At 43.0% G+C, this 15176-nt stretch overlaps 1 protein-coding gene across 1 annotated transcript in view; it reads right to left on the bottom strand.

Annotated features, from left to right (window-relative positions):
* Positions 1 to 15176, bottom strand: part of PCCA (propionyl-CoA carboxylase subunit alpha) — a 791250-nt gene that overhangs the window by 381132 nt on the left and 394942 nt on the right. Inside the window, exon 15 of the mRNA XM_069757971.1 lies at positions 116 to 184. Within this exon, the coding sequence (XP_069614072.1) occupies positions 116 to 184 (69 nt within the window). The remainder of the gene's footprint in view (positions 1 to 115; positions 185 to 15176) is intronic.

The raw sequence follows: 15176 nt of genomic DNA, 5'->3' as shown, positions 1-15176 counted from the left end.
CATCTAGTCCCCACTTTGTAGTCTTCCTTTTTCAAGGTGACTGACCAATATTAGGAGTGAAATGAAATGTGCTTGCTATTCAATTTTGCCTTATGTAGCAGGATTAGAAACTTACTTTTGAAATCATAGGATCATAGTAAATGCTGATGTTGCTTCCTTCTTGGATGCCACTGTCAACTCGCACCTTAGGCACAAAAAATAAAAAGTTTCTAAGAATTGAAATCTATGAGTCAGACACACTAAATAGGCACAATGCTTTTAGGAATGAAATTACATTTTGCAGACAATATGGCGTTACAGTAAAAAAAATAACCGAACTACCAATATTAGATACACTTTTTTTTTCTCCCTATGGGACATCAATTCATAATACATTATTCCATCTAAAGAAAATCAAGTTCTTTTTGTTTGTTTTTTGCAATACAGTGATGTCCACAAACAGTAAATTTTTCAGTGGCAAATCCGCAGCAAAATTTGCAGTTTTGACATGTGGTTTTTGATGCGCATTCACTACAGATTTCATTCGTCTACATTGAAAGGGGAGACTTTAGAGGTTAAATTCTGCAACACAATTTGGTACATTAAGGATTTTAAAATTCACCCGCTGATAAAATCCTCAACATTTCCAGCCCCGGGTAGATCCACAATTGCACATAATTATTTAAGCTATAACAATGTGGACACAAGCTTAGTAAGTAATGGCATTATTTCAATTTAAACTTATAATGCAAACAACAAAGGGAAACCTCATTAAATGGCCCTTCAGATGTCAAGCAAAATGATAAATGAAGCATCTGTTTAATTGGTTGATATGGGGTATAACACATTTGCATGTAGTTTGCAATTAAAACCAGATGCCCATAATTATTGAGATTAGCGGGAATAAAACATTTGGCACATAAACAATCAGTATAAAAAAAATAAACAAGGATTCTATGAAAACCGTTCACTATTGAGAGTGCAATATGTCCTTGTGCACACAAACTTCGGTCAAGTTACTATTAGTAATCTCCAATCCTGGTCAGTTATTTCCCTGCCTATAACGGAAAGAGCAATATATTCAGGACATATTACGGAAGACTCGAACAAAATTCTGCTCAGTTTCTAGAACAGTTCTGTTAAAAAACAATTATATTTAATGGAAGTCGAAGTCAGAAGTGGATAATGTGAAGAAAAAAATAATGTACATTTCTATTGGTTGTAAGTTTGTTAGCCAGCCCCTCCCCCATTTATTATAAAACTTATTAAACAAGCTAACAGTTTCAAAGGTAGTCCATGACCCCAAAAAAGTGATTTCAATTCTTTTCACAGTATTATAGTGGACTTAGCCCATATAACACTAATACCTGCAATATAGATTTTACTTTTTTAGTTGGTCAGAAAAACTTTTATTTCACATATAAAAGAGGGCTCCTCGGTGCACCATTCCATTCCTTCAGTCAACATGCTGCGCACCTCCCCTTAGCTGTAGTAGACTACATCTGAGTGTCCGCCTCTAGTAGGCGTACGCACACGTTCGCTCTGTCGCCACCATTATAGTCTTCGGCTCGTCGGCGCAAACGTACAAATCCATTTTGCTGGGGGTTTGGTCGTGAACCCCGACGGGACCATTAAACTGGTGCCAAAATGTCAATACAGCATTAAATGCAAATATTACATTACCAAAATTCACAACTTTGGATATGCTTCAATATAACAAATGGGATAGTATGTTAAATGAATGATAACATGCTGTCTTTGTCTGTACATAGTGAAACGAGAAAAATCTTGGTTCCAGTTCAACAAAATTGAGGTTATGGAGTGGCCAGCCCAATCCCCGGAAAGTCCTGGAAACAGTTGTATTAATCACAGGATGATTGGTTGATCCTTACTGGGGGTCAATGCGATCCTATTACCCTATATGACTTTCTGACGTATCACCACTGCTTTTCTCTTTGCTTGGCACATTCTCTTTGTAAAAACCTCATGCATATGTCCATTTCTTTTGTTTGCGATATATGTCTTTTAAATATATATATTCAATACATTTTATTGATTTTATTTTTGAGCATTAGTGGTTTATGGATACCTTGTGTCCGTCTTTAGGTGATATACGATTGAATCCACTATAAATATTTACATCTATTAATGGAGAGACAAGTACAGATATGTCTCTAGACAGCATTACTATTTTTCTATGCTTTCTGAATTTTTGTTTCTATGTAAATGTTCCCAACAGGGCTGTGGAGTCGGAGTTGTGGAGTCGGAGCCCATTTTGGTTGAGTAGGAGTCGGTGTCATGGAAATTGAGGAGTCGTAGTCTGAGTAAGAGCTTGGCTTACCGACTTCACAGCCCTGGTTCCCAATGCATGGAAGTAAAAACTAGTATAAAGATTTAAGGCTTAATATATTTACAATGAAGTACAATGACAGACTATAACAGCATGGGCATAGATCGTACTGGCATTCCTGGTTTTCTTCCTGGTCATAACCTTTAGAATCACTTGTCAGTTTGTTTAGTTCTCTCCTGGGTTGGTTTACAATCATGCACTTATTACAAATTTTTATCCTGAAACAACATGTGGTAGGAAGAAAAAGCAGGGGCAATTTCATAGGACAAACAACTGATTGCTGCTAATGAGCCAGTACATTAGTTAGTATATTGCTGATTCCTGTTTTCCCTCTCGGTTTGACTTCATCAGTGCGGCTTTTTATGGGTTACCCCTTATAAAATGCTTTAAAATTAGCAGTTCCTGGGGCTAAATATTTATTAAACCGCTTCTGTCAAACTTTGGTATCTGGAATATTCAAGCTTTAATAAAATATTCAAGATGGATAGACATATCCTACTGATCCAAGGGACACAGGAATTCTGTGAAACCTACACAGCAGCGGGATTCAACAGCAGCATATTGCTATGGGTGGGTTGAGGAGCCTTGAAACTCACAGACACTTTCACCTGTGGGAAGGAACCTTCCTAATAAAACAGCAACCCAACTGTCTGTCCCAAGGCAGAAAGGGTCAACAACATGTCTGACAGATGATAAGGATTAGATTCAAGGAACACATAGGAATCCTTGTCTATAGCATCTACAGGACGGAAAAGAGATGACAGATTTAGAACATCTAATCAAATGATGAAACACAATCATAGTAGTATAAAATATAAAATCGCCTGAAACACAAAATTAAAATAAACAGCAAATAAGGTTTTTGGATTTGTCAATGTATTTACATGCTGCCTTCTCTGCAGCCATTCACCCCTAAGGAGAGAAAACACACACCATTCACATATAAAGCATTTATTTTCCAACCAAGCTATTGTTATAGATGGTTTACAAGGTGTGATTAATACATGATAATCCATTGTATCTTCCAAAAAGTCAGGATAAAGGTCATTTATTGCACATTCGATTGCTACAACCATTTTGGGATATGTTTTGTAATGAATCAATAATACCAGGGTTTGGTTTAAAACAGGATAAGCTCAGAAATTATACAGAATCTACGATCCAACAAAACTGGTATTAAGAACTCTGTGTGAACCATATGTGAAAGAAAGTATCGTGGAAAAAAGTTATAAAGGTAGGGGGCCGCAATATAAACCTAATGAAGACTAAATAAATATATACTATTATTAGATATCCATTAAAATACAATTACCTAGGAGCAAAATAATTAAGATACAAGAATCCCAATAAGAGGCAATCATCACATCAACAGGTCCTTTTAATTAAGGGTATAGATAGCTATCCAAAACAATGTGTCACGACTCCGAGGACCTCCTTCCCTGTTCCTAACGCTAGGGGCACCCTAGCTTGCCCTGTTCCCCAAATTTTTTCTGATGGTGAAGATGTCGAAGCCACATGCCTTGTCTTAGCTCCTGAATCCACCCTCAGTCTGTACCTATCCCCCACCCAGGTAAGAGTGGAGTAGTAGTGTACCATAATACACCAACCAGACTAACAAGGTAATACGAACAAGGATAAGGAAAATTCAAAATATACTCACACAGAAAACAGAGGGAATGCTTCAGAAAGTGGAGGGCGGGGTTAAACCAAAGTAAAAGAAGAAAAGGAATTATCACACACTTAATACCTAGCAACAGTGACCGATAAATCCACCAAACTAACAACTCTGCTGGCATCACGGCATGGCCTCTCATCTCTTACACACCATCTTACCCTCTGCTCCAGGTCATGTTGTGGTCTCTGTCTGCTGCCGGCTCCATGCTCTGTTTCACTTGCTTACTGGCTGTGTGCATAGGGGGGCGGCGCCAGAACTCTCTGGTTCTTACAGAATCAGGGCGCACTTGTCTAATGTGTTCCTGACCAATTACCAAGAGGCCTCCAGAATTTAGGGCAGCGCCACCATGTGGACTGGGCCTGTGCAAAGTGTTTTGCTTCTGAGCTGCCAGGCCTTGCTCTGTGTTTCTCCTTCTCTGGAGGATCTACTCTAAGCTGTGCCTTGTTCTTGTTGGTCTGCCCTCCAGGAGGCTGTATATCCTGGTCTCAGTGTCTGTGTCCTTGCTTTGCCTTGTTTTGGTCTGTCCGCCCTCCAGGAGGCAGAATATCCTGGTCCCTGTGTCTTTGTTCTTATACCTTGCCTTGTTCCATGGTTGCCTTGTCTGAACTTTGTCCTACCTTTGTCTCCTTGTCTGTGGCTTCTTTCCCTGTTGTCGTTCCTTGTGTCCTCTCTGCCTCTGCTCCGCACTCCTGCGGTTCTGCTCTGTTCTACTCTGCTCCGCTCCTGCTGCTGCAGAAATCTCTTGCTGCAGCTTCCATCTGCATTCCTTGCGGTTCCGCTCTGCTTAGCTTCTGTTGCTGCTCTCTCTTGCTGCTCTACCACTCCTATCTGCAGCCTTGCAGTTCTCTTCCCTTCATACTTCATTCCTTCCTGATTTTTTCCTTACCTGCACCTCCTGTGTGAACAGGTCCCAACCTGTTTCTTCATACTTCATATCCGTACCTGCACCTCCTGTGTGAACAGGTCCCAACCTGTTCCTTCATACTTCATATCCGTATCTGCACCTCCTGTGTGAACAGGTCCCTACCTGTTCCTTCATACACCACATCAACCTGTCCTGTGTCTCAGCCATGCCTGCCTGCCCTGTGTCTCAGCCGTGCCTGCCTGCCCTGTGTCTCTGCCGTTCCTGCCAGCCATGTGTCTCTGCCATTCCTGCCAGCCCTGTTTCTCTGCCGTTCCTGCCAGCCCTGTGTCCCATCCGCGCCAGCCTACTCGTCTGAGTTTCATTCGTGCTCATCTGCTAGTCTTGCCTGATGCCCGCATCTGTTCTAGTGTTCCTGTTCTCCAAGTGGGATCAGCAGCCACAGCCAGACACCACCCTGTAGTAGCACCTGGCAGCTGCCTGCCGCACAAGTCTGACCTCACCATCAGAGGCTTCAGTGAAGACCAAGGCAGCTGTCATAGTCACGCCCCTTCCAGGGTAGTCTGGTTCGTGGCACAGTGGGGCAACAAAACCCCCCCGAGCTCATGCCCACCAGTCAGGGTGTGAGCGTGACACAAACAACTTCAAAAACAACCACCAACAACTACCAGCCATGCAGCAAAAGCTATCTCAGACAATGAGTGCTAGCCAGAGTCCAGTTTATATGGAGATGGGAGTGGATAACAGTGCACAGCAGAGAGCCTTAATGCAGGAAAGCTTCCAGGCGATCTCACCTGAGCAGAATAACCCCTGCACTCTTAATAGAAACTTACACCATTTAATATGAAGGTAAAGTGCAGGAGTAGGAAAAATCAGACACTGCGGTCTTCTGGCTCCTCTATCTCAAGGTAAACCAGTGACCGTACCCCCTTTCTACAAGGGACTTCCAGAACCTCAGAACCAGGTTTATCAGGGCGTGCCACATGAAAAGACCAAATCAGTCTGGCCACATGGACGTCAGATGCTGGTACACACATCCTCTCTTCAGGGCGTATAACTTACAGTGTACCAGATACTGAAGCGAACGACGAACTAAGCAAGAAACAACGATCTTGGATATTTGAAATTCCAAATTTCAATCTACAATGACAGGCGATGGCGGTAGCGGTGATGGTATAGAGAACGTAATGTATTTTTTGAGTGGAGATCGATAAAACACATTATGGATCCTAAATGTGGGTGGCAAAGCAAGGCGGAATGCTACGTGATTGATGACTGTCACAATTTAATAAGGGCCGTTGAACCTAGGACCCAGATTCCAAGAGGGAACCTTCAACTTAATGTTCCTTGAGGACAACCACACCAAGTCAACAACACACAGGTCCAGACCCACCAAACGTCTCAGATGACCCACATTCATATTTGGCCCCCATCTTCCTCAAAGTAACAAGAATCCCTTGCAGCACAGATGTAGTTGATGATGAAAATCGTTCTTCAGATAGTTCAGAAGAATGATTCCTATTAAATTAGCTGAACTGAGGATGAAATCCGTATGCCCCGAAAAAGGGGAACTTAACAGTAGACTCATGACAACAATTATTTACTGCAAATTCAGCTAGAGGTAAGTAGTGGTGATGAGAGAGTATACTTGTTGCTCGGGTTTTCCCCAAGCACGCTCAGGTGATCTCCGAGTATTTGTTAGTGCTCGGAGACTTAGTTTTCGTCACCTCAGCTGCATGATTTATGGCTGCTGAACAGCCTGAATACATGTGGGAATTCCCTAACAAACAGGCATTCCTCACATGTATTCACAGCCTGTCTAGCAGCCGTAAATCATGCAGCTGCGGCAACGAAAACTAAATCTCTGAGCACTAACAAATACTCGGAGACCATCCGAACATGCTCAGGAAAACCCAAGCAACGAGTATACTCGCTCATCAATAGTAAGTAGGTAACTAAATCCTCCTGATTCTCAGACACAAAACACCTAAGATAAGTCTCAAGACTCTGGTTAACCCAGTTTGCCCTTTTGAATGTGGGTGAAATGCTGAAGAGAACAACCGATGGCTCCCCAAATGAGTGCAAAACGCCCTCCAAAATTTGTAAATAAACTGCACCCCCCACCCCAGTCAGAAACAATATCGGTAAGGATCCCATGTAATTTTGCAATATCTCTGATGAAAATTTGAGCCAAGGTCTTGGCGTTCGGTAAAGCGGGTAGTGCAATTACTCTGGTTTGACAAATATTTTATTGTCTCCAAGTATCTGTAAGACCTGCCTGACATGTACCTGATGTGACTCACGGTCAGGTGAACAAATTAATATGTCATTAAGATAGATTACCACACATCTATCGACCAGGTGATAAAGAAAGATTTCGTTTTACAAAGTGCTGAAAAATGGCAGGAGCATTAGTAAACCCAAAGGTTCTCACAGTGTCCCTAAGGAGTATTAAAAGCGGTTTCCATTCATCCCCCTCTTGAATACGAATGAGTTTATACACCCCCCTGAGATCCAGTTTAGAAAATTATTTTGCTCCTACAATCTGATTAAAGATGTCCGGGATGACAGGGAGCGGATCCCGGACCATGATCTGTATTCGCGGAAATCTCGGCAGAGGAGTATCTCCACATCTTTCTTCTTTACAAAGAAAACCCCGCAGCAATGGGGGATGAGGATGGTCTTATTTGACCCTTTGCCAAACTTTCTGCGATATAATCCTTCATGGCCTGCCTCTCTGGACCAGAAATATTGTATAGTCTTCTCTTTGGCAGGACAACATTAACAGCACAGTCATAAGGAAAATGGGGAGGAAGTTCTTGAAACCCCAGCTCCGAAAACACATCCCCAAAGTCCGACAGGAATTTAGGCACAGACTAGGTATTCACCCTTGCAAGCAGAGTGTCCAAGCAGTGTCCTTGTCAATATTCACTCCACTTTACTACCTCCCAAGTCTGCCAGGGTTGTGCAAAGTGAGCCAAGGAAGTCCAAGAACCACAGGAGAGGGAAGACCCTCTAGCACATAACAGTCAATACCTTCTGAGTGCATGGCCCTTACCTGTAGATGTAACCATTGGACGATATGAGTAAAATACCAATTTCAAGGGTGCTGAGTCGAGAGATTATGTGTATAGGTCTGGACAGTGTATGTGGTTTGAGGCCCTGGACCTGGACGAACCTAGCTTCGATCAAGTTAAACCCCGCTCCACTGTCCAGAAAAGCACAGATGATTGACCTCGTGGAGACCAAAACATCAACACCGGAGACACCATCACGTGTTTCTCAACGCAGTGATCCAGAACACTGCCCCCAAATATGACACCGTGATGGTGTCTCCGCGGTGTTGGATGTTTTGGTCTCCACGAGGTCAATCATCCGTGCCTTTATAGACTTTCTATTAGGCACTGCTCCTGATAGCCAGTTTCCTACTCCACACTGATGAGGGGCAAAAACCCCGAAACAGCTGTCTGTGGATGGATACCATGCTTGGCATAGGTGGTTTTCCTTTATTGGATGTTTTCCTTTATTGGATGCTGCCCTTCCCTTGGTTGTTCCTTCCCGGGGAAAGGCCTGTCTATTCACTGCCTGCGTTGAGAAACATGTGATGGTGTCTCCGCAGCTCCTCTACATGCATTTGCATATTTGGGGGCAGTGTTCTGGATCACTGCGTTGAGAAACACGTGATGGTGTCTCCGCGGTGTTGGATGTTTTGGTCTCCACGAGGTCAATCATCCGTGCCTTTATAGACTTTCTACTAGGCACTGCTCCTGATAGCCAGTTTCCTACTCCACACTGATGAGGGGCAAAAACCCCGAAACAGCTGTCTGTGGATGGATACCATGCTTGGCATAGGTGGTTTTCCTTTATTGGATGTTTTCCTTTATTGGATGCTGCCCTTCCCTTGGTTGTTCCTTCCCGGGGAAAGGCCTGGCTATTCACTGCCTGCGTTGAGAAACGTGATGGTGTCTCCGCAGCTCCTCTACATCCACTGTCCAGAAAGGCAGAAATAACCACCTTATTTTTGCCCAGATGGATTTCAGCAGGCATAAAAAATTGTGCCCAACCTACAGAGGAGATATGTACACCCGAGTTGCTAACTTCCACGCAACTCGGGCTCCTTAGTTTTCTGGCAGCTATATACAGTGAGATTGAGAAGGACAGGAGCCCATGGAATGGCCCTTTCTACCACAGTAAAAATATACACCCCCTTTGCGCCAAACAGGCAAATTGCCAGAACGACCTGACCACCCAACTGCACAGGTTCCTCAGATCAATTAGACCAGGTTTCCCTTTTGACCCGGACTTCCCGCACATTAGGGGGTTTCTTTCGGTCTCTGGTGAAGACTGCGATCCACCTGGATAGCCAAACACATGGCCGCCTCAAGGGAAACTAGTCTCATACAGGGCTAAGGCATCATTTACCCTTACTGATTACCCTTCACAGAACTGGCTACAGAGCGCGTGTCATTCCACTTAAGAGTTTCGAAAGTGGTCCACTGACACTGAGAAATACTCCCAACCAGCCGGTCTCCTTGCTGAAGCTGACGTAGTGTGGATTCAGCCAGTGAGACGCGGTCGGGGTCATAGTATATATGACCCAACGCAAAAAAAACTTCCTCCACTGCCTGGAGAAACGGAGTCAGACAGAGAGAATCCCCATGCTTGGTGGTCACTCTAAAAAAAAAAAGATTATTATCCCCACCAGTTGCTCATTGGTTCCTGAGGAACAAGGACTTAACCTGGAGTGTTGTTTACAGGCCTCCCTGAAAACAACAAACTTGTCACTCCCTTAGAGAGCCTGTCAGACAAAGCGATCTTGGACTCCGCTAAGGGTTGTCTGGGAGTCGTGGTCCTGGTGTGCTAGGGTGCTGTAAAAGGACAGTGCATAGATCTGCTACCTCTAGGCTGCACTACTGCAGTTGCTCGGTCAGTGCAGTGATAGGATACATAATGGATAAAAAAACTGTTTCAATCAGAGCTAATGTCATGACTGTAATGTCGGGTGTCCCAGGGCCAGGGGCTCCTTCCGTTTGAAAATAGTGCCGGCCGTGCCTACTCAGTAGCAGCTTTCGATGATCCGATAGCTCAATTGCGCAAGTGGAGCCATCTTGGAGGATTTTTTTTCTCCTCCAAGGCGGCGCCGGCGCAATAGCAGCCATCAGCGATGTTTGGTTAAATAACGGAAAACTATTGAATCACTTCTGGCAACAGTAAGTAGCGCTTCCATAAAGCAAATCATGCCAAAATAACTGGGTATTTACATAGCATATCAAAAAAGTTCAAAACTTGTTTAGATCCTCCATCTATTAACTATCAAAATAAAAAAAAAAGTGCCTCTACCATTGGAGAACCTTGACAGAAGCACAACACGCTGAATAACTCATCAGAAAGTGACCCTTTTAACAGACAGACTACCCAAAAGAATAAACCCACTTTAGAAGGAAAGATTGATACAAGAAATGTAAAGACTAAAACAGGCATTTCTCTTCACTCTTAACCCCCGACCGGAGCAAAAACTTTACTGAGCGGAATTCCTCAGGGGCAGTCTCCAGGGTAGACGTCTGTTATGAAAGCCGACTAAAACTAAGCATAAGAAAAAAAATTATACACTACTGGGAAAAATAAGTCTCTACATGAAACTCAAATGTAACAAGTACTTGGATTTTGTGACAAAGGATGAAAAAATAAGTCACTAATCTTTTGTGTCACTGTTTAGTGGCACCAAAAGCAAGAAGACAACTTAAGCAAAATTATTGATCAAATCGAAGTGGTCAACATTTATAAAAATGTATTATTAAGCAAAAGGTTTCCAACAAAAGGACATCACAATATCAGGTATAGATTATAACTCAAGTCATAATATTGTCACCAAAAAAAAACCTTACTCAAGATATTAAATCAAATCAAAGGGTAAACGAGTATATTCAACTATACAAGTTTTTTTTTTTATTAAATCACTTAATTAAAATAGTAGCACTGTTAAAGTAACACCACCAAGAAAAAGCAGGCCAATGTGTGGGGTAATAACATGAAGGTATAGCAAAGGGTCAAAAAATTCAATTTAATCAAAAATTAAATAAGAAGTCAATATTCTAGTGACAGCATAAAGGTAAAGTGCAGATGCATATATCGTATAGGAAAAGACAGTATACTATACACACAGGCTCCTAGTAGTAGCGTGAAGATAAAGTGGAAATGCAAATGTTTACAAAAGGATCTATTGTAAACTTAAAATCTCCAAAGCAGCAAAGTGCATTCTCATGTGAGATGGAGATTAATAGTGCAATGCAGCGTATTAAATTTGAAGTGCCTGCTGTACAAGAAAAGAATAAATAATATAATTGTGTGGGCTAATACCTACATAATTTGAAGAGTGAAAGGACCCCGACCTGCCGCCGCGTTTCGCCATGTCTTCGTCAGGAGGCGTGGATGAAGACATGGCGAAACGTGCGTAGTGGCGGCAGGTCGGGGTCCTTTCACTCTTCAGATTATGTTACACTGGATTGCACTATTAATCTCCATCTCGCATGAGAATGCACTTTGCTGCTTTGGAGATTTTAAGTTTACAATAGATCCTTTTGAATACATTTGCACTTTATCTTCACACTGCTACTAGGAGCCTGCGTGTATATTATATTGTCTTTTCCTATACGATCTATGCATCTGCACCTGTAAGGATTGTCTATTTTAACCATTTGGATTATTAAAGATTTCAAGTTTTTATCGGAGCTGGAGTATCTATTTTCTGTTGGATTTGCTGTTGCTGGACGTTTGGATCAAGACGGACTCTCGTGCTCCATTACTGCTGGTCTGGTTGGTGAGCTGGCTTAGGCTTTTTAAGCTGCTTTTCGTATATATCTGCACTTTACCTTTATGCTGTCACTAGAATATTGACGACTTATTTAATTTTTGATGTAAATGAATTTTTTGGCCGTTTGCTATACCTTCACGTTATTCCACACACATTGTCCTGCTTTTTCTTGGTGGTGTTACTTTGTTTAATAGTACTACTATTTTAATTAAGTGATTTAATGTGATTTAATAAAAAAAACTTTTATGGTTGAATATACTCGTTTACCGTTTCATTTGATTTAATATCTTGAGTAAGGGCTTTTTTGGTGACATCAATATTTATTGACTATTTACTTATGCAAATCCCAGCCACACTGCAAATTCAGTTACTCAAACATTTATATAAAGAACTTAACCCCTAAAAAATTCATACTGGGAACGTACTTTTAGTGCTGTAATTGCAGAAAAATTCACTTTTAATCCATATACAAATGACAGTGCTTCAGTGCACCACTTGTGCGGCCAATGTCTCAGTGCACTGCTACGCCCTCTGATTTGCATACCTAACATTGCCTTAGCTTGTTTGACAGCGCTGGGTTTCTCACAATGCATGCTGCCAAAGCTCAAATCCCTGTTACTGCACACAGATCTTGTAGTGAGCATACAAATTCAGATAGGAGCTGGAGATCAGACAATGGCCTCAATCACACTAAGTGCATGCAATGACAGAGTTCGAAATTGAGCTGCTCCAGTGTCAGTGTGCAAGTGCAGATTCAGGGATTTCAATTAAGGGAAATTTGCTGTGAAAAAAAAAGCACACCAGTGTTCGATATGCAAATAAAAGGATGTAAGGGAGCACTGAGACATTGGCAACTAAGAAGAGTGCACTGAGACACTGGCCACTCTAAGGGAGCACTGAGACATTGGCCACTATGAGTGCATTGAGACACTGGCCACACTAAGGGTGCACTGAGACACTGGCCACTCTAAGGGAGTACTGAGACACTGGCCACTAAGAGTGCACTGAGACACTGGCCACTCTAAGGGAGTACTGAGACACTGGCCACTCTAAGGGAGGACAGACACTGGCCACTCTAAGGGAGCACCGAGACACTGGCCGCTAAGAGTGCATTGAGACACTGGCCACTCTAAGGGAGCACTGAGACACTGGCCACTAAGAGTGCACTGAGACACTGGCCACTCTAAGGGAGCACTGAGACACTGGCCACTAAGAGTGCACCGAGACACTGGCCGCTAAGAGTGCACCGAGACACTGGCCGCTAAGAGTGCACCGAGACACTGGCCGCTAAGAGTGCACCGAGACACTGGCGACTTTAAGGGAGTACTGAGACACTGGCCACTCTAAGGGAACACTGAGACACTGGCCACTCTAAGGGAGCACTGAGACACTGGCCACTCTAAGGGAGCACTGAGACACTGGCCACTCTAAGGGAGCACTGAGACACTGGCCACTCTAAGGGAGCACTGAGACACTGGCCACTCTAAGGGAGCACTGAGACACTGGCCACTCTAAGGGAGCACTGAGACACTGGCCACTCTAAGGGAGCACTGAGACACTGGCCACTCTAAGGGAGCACTGAGACACTGGCCACTCTAAGGGAGCACTGAGACACTGGCCACTCTAAGGGAGCACTGAGACACTGGCCACTCTAAGGGAGCACTGAGACACTGGCCACTCTAAGGGAGCACTGAGACACTGGCCACTCTAAGGGAGCACTGAGACACTGGCCACTCTAAGGGAGCACTGAGACACTGGCCACTCTAAGGGAGCACTGAGACACTGGCCACTCTAAGGGAGCACTGAGACACTGGCCACTCTAAGGGAGCACAGACACTGGCCACTCTAAGGGTGCACTGAGACACTGGCCACTCTAAAGGAGCACTGAGACACTGGCCACTAAGAGTGCACTGAGACACTGGCCACTAAGAGTGCACTGAGACATTGGCAACTAAGAGTTCATGGAGACATTGGCCACTAAGAGTGCACTGAGACACTGGGCACTAAGGGTGCACTGAGACATTGGCCACTAAAGGTGCACTGATGTGCCCTCATTTGCATATGAATTAAAAGTGATGGGTTTTTTTGCAACTACATCACTAAAATTTAGGTAAATGATATGATTTTTATCGGAGCCCAGTCACCTATATAAATAAGTAGCTTAATTAGCAGTTTTGGGGTGACAAGACTTCCTCTGAGCATAGTTGTTTTAGAAGGCGAGAATGTGTGCATTTACGAGTGACCATATTTGTTATTAAATCATTAAAACACCACGGTTAATTGAAAACTCTGTCTACAGGAGGAACCCTGTGAAAACATAATTATCTTACTTGCAATTAATTCAACAATTAGACGCAAAAGATGCTGCTGACTAAGAATATCTGCTCTCATTACACTAAACATGAAGCAACAGCCTTGATGTCCTTACCACAGTGCTGGAGCCTCTGGCATAATTAAACTGTGTTTTGCGTGGACTGTAACATACCATGTGAAGCTTGCAGGCATCTCCCACCCCTCAAATTTCAATTCACCTCTCCCTTAAAATACAACTCCCAGCCCGCCATGTCTGACAAGTGACAGCCCAATCTGATTAAATGCTTGCAAGGGAGGGGACAAGTGGGCCTCCATGACAGGCCAAAAGTGATCACCATGGAGATGCATAATTACAGCTGTCAACGCGTCTACTGTCCTGCTGGCATCAATTTGATTGCTCCCAGCAATAACGATAGCCAAAGCTTAGTGCGCACTCCCCTGCACCCAAACACCAGATCTATCCATTGGTCCATTTAGCTGACATGCTACATTCATATAAGCAAATAACAACAGTACATGGGATATTTAAGGCATTCGAATAGTTTTTCCTTTTCTCCAGATAGCTTGCAAGCACAAATGTTATTACACAAAAGTCCTGCTGCAGCATTAATTGAAGAAAGGTTTGATGGGACGTTGTCCGTAGGGGGTACGGTCTTGTCCATTATCACTTGTACTTTCAACAGGTCTCACGTTTGAAAACTGCAAATTGCAGAAACTTGCAAGGGCAAAATGTTTGACATCTTGTTAGCTATTAAAATGTATAAAAAAAACACATGGGTGGGAAAAAAAGCCTGAATAATTAAAGAACATTTTAATTCAATGATCCCCTTGCTCCACGTTCAGAAGTGATGTTTAAGCACAGCCTCTAATGTATGTTTTCTCTGCTAATATTTAGCAAGACATAATGCCTGTTAAACCCTTGCAATTTTTGTTCTATTCACAGGCTTTGAACACAGCATGAAGTCTCTGAGCCAAGGAAGGGTCAGGTCCCATTAGAAAGAATATGGGGAAAACAATTTTAAGAAGTGAAATAAATCACATATCCAATAACATCTTTAAAATTTTGAATTCTCCACTATTCCATGTAAGTAATCAGTGTGAGTAATCTTACACACAGATGGTATAGCCCCTGACAGTTTCCAAGCAAAACACGAGGTCACAGTTACACCAATTTTACTTTTATTGC

Source organism: Ranitomeya imitator, chromosome 3 (assembly GCF_032444005.1).
Source record: "Ranitomeya imitator isolate aRanImi1 chromosome 3, aRanImi1.pri, whole genome shotgun sequence".
NCBI classification, from domain to species: domain Eukaryota; kingdom Metazoa; phylum Chordata; class Amphibia; order Anura; family Dendrobatidae; genus Ranitomeya; species Ranitomeya imitator.
The sequence above is the reverse complement of the archived record's forward strand: the minus strand, read 5'-3'. Positions and strand labels throughout refer to the sequence as shown.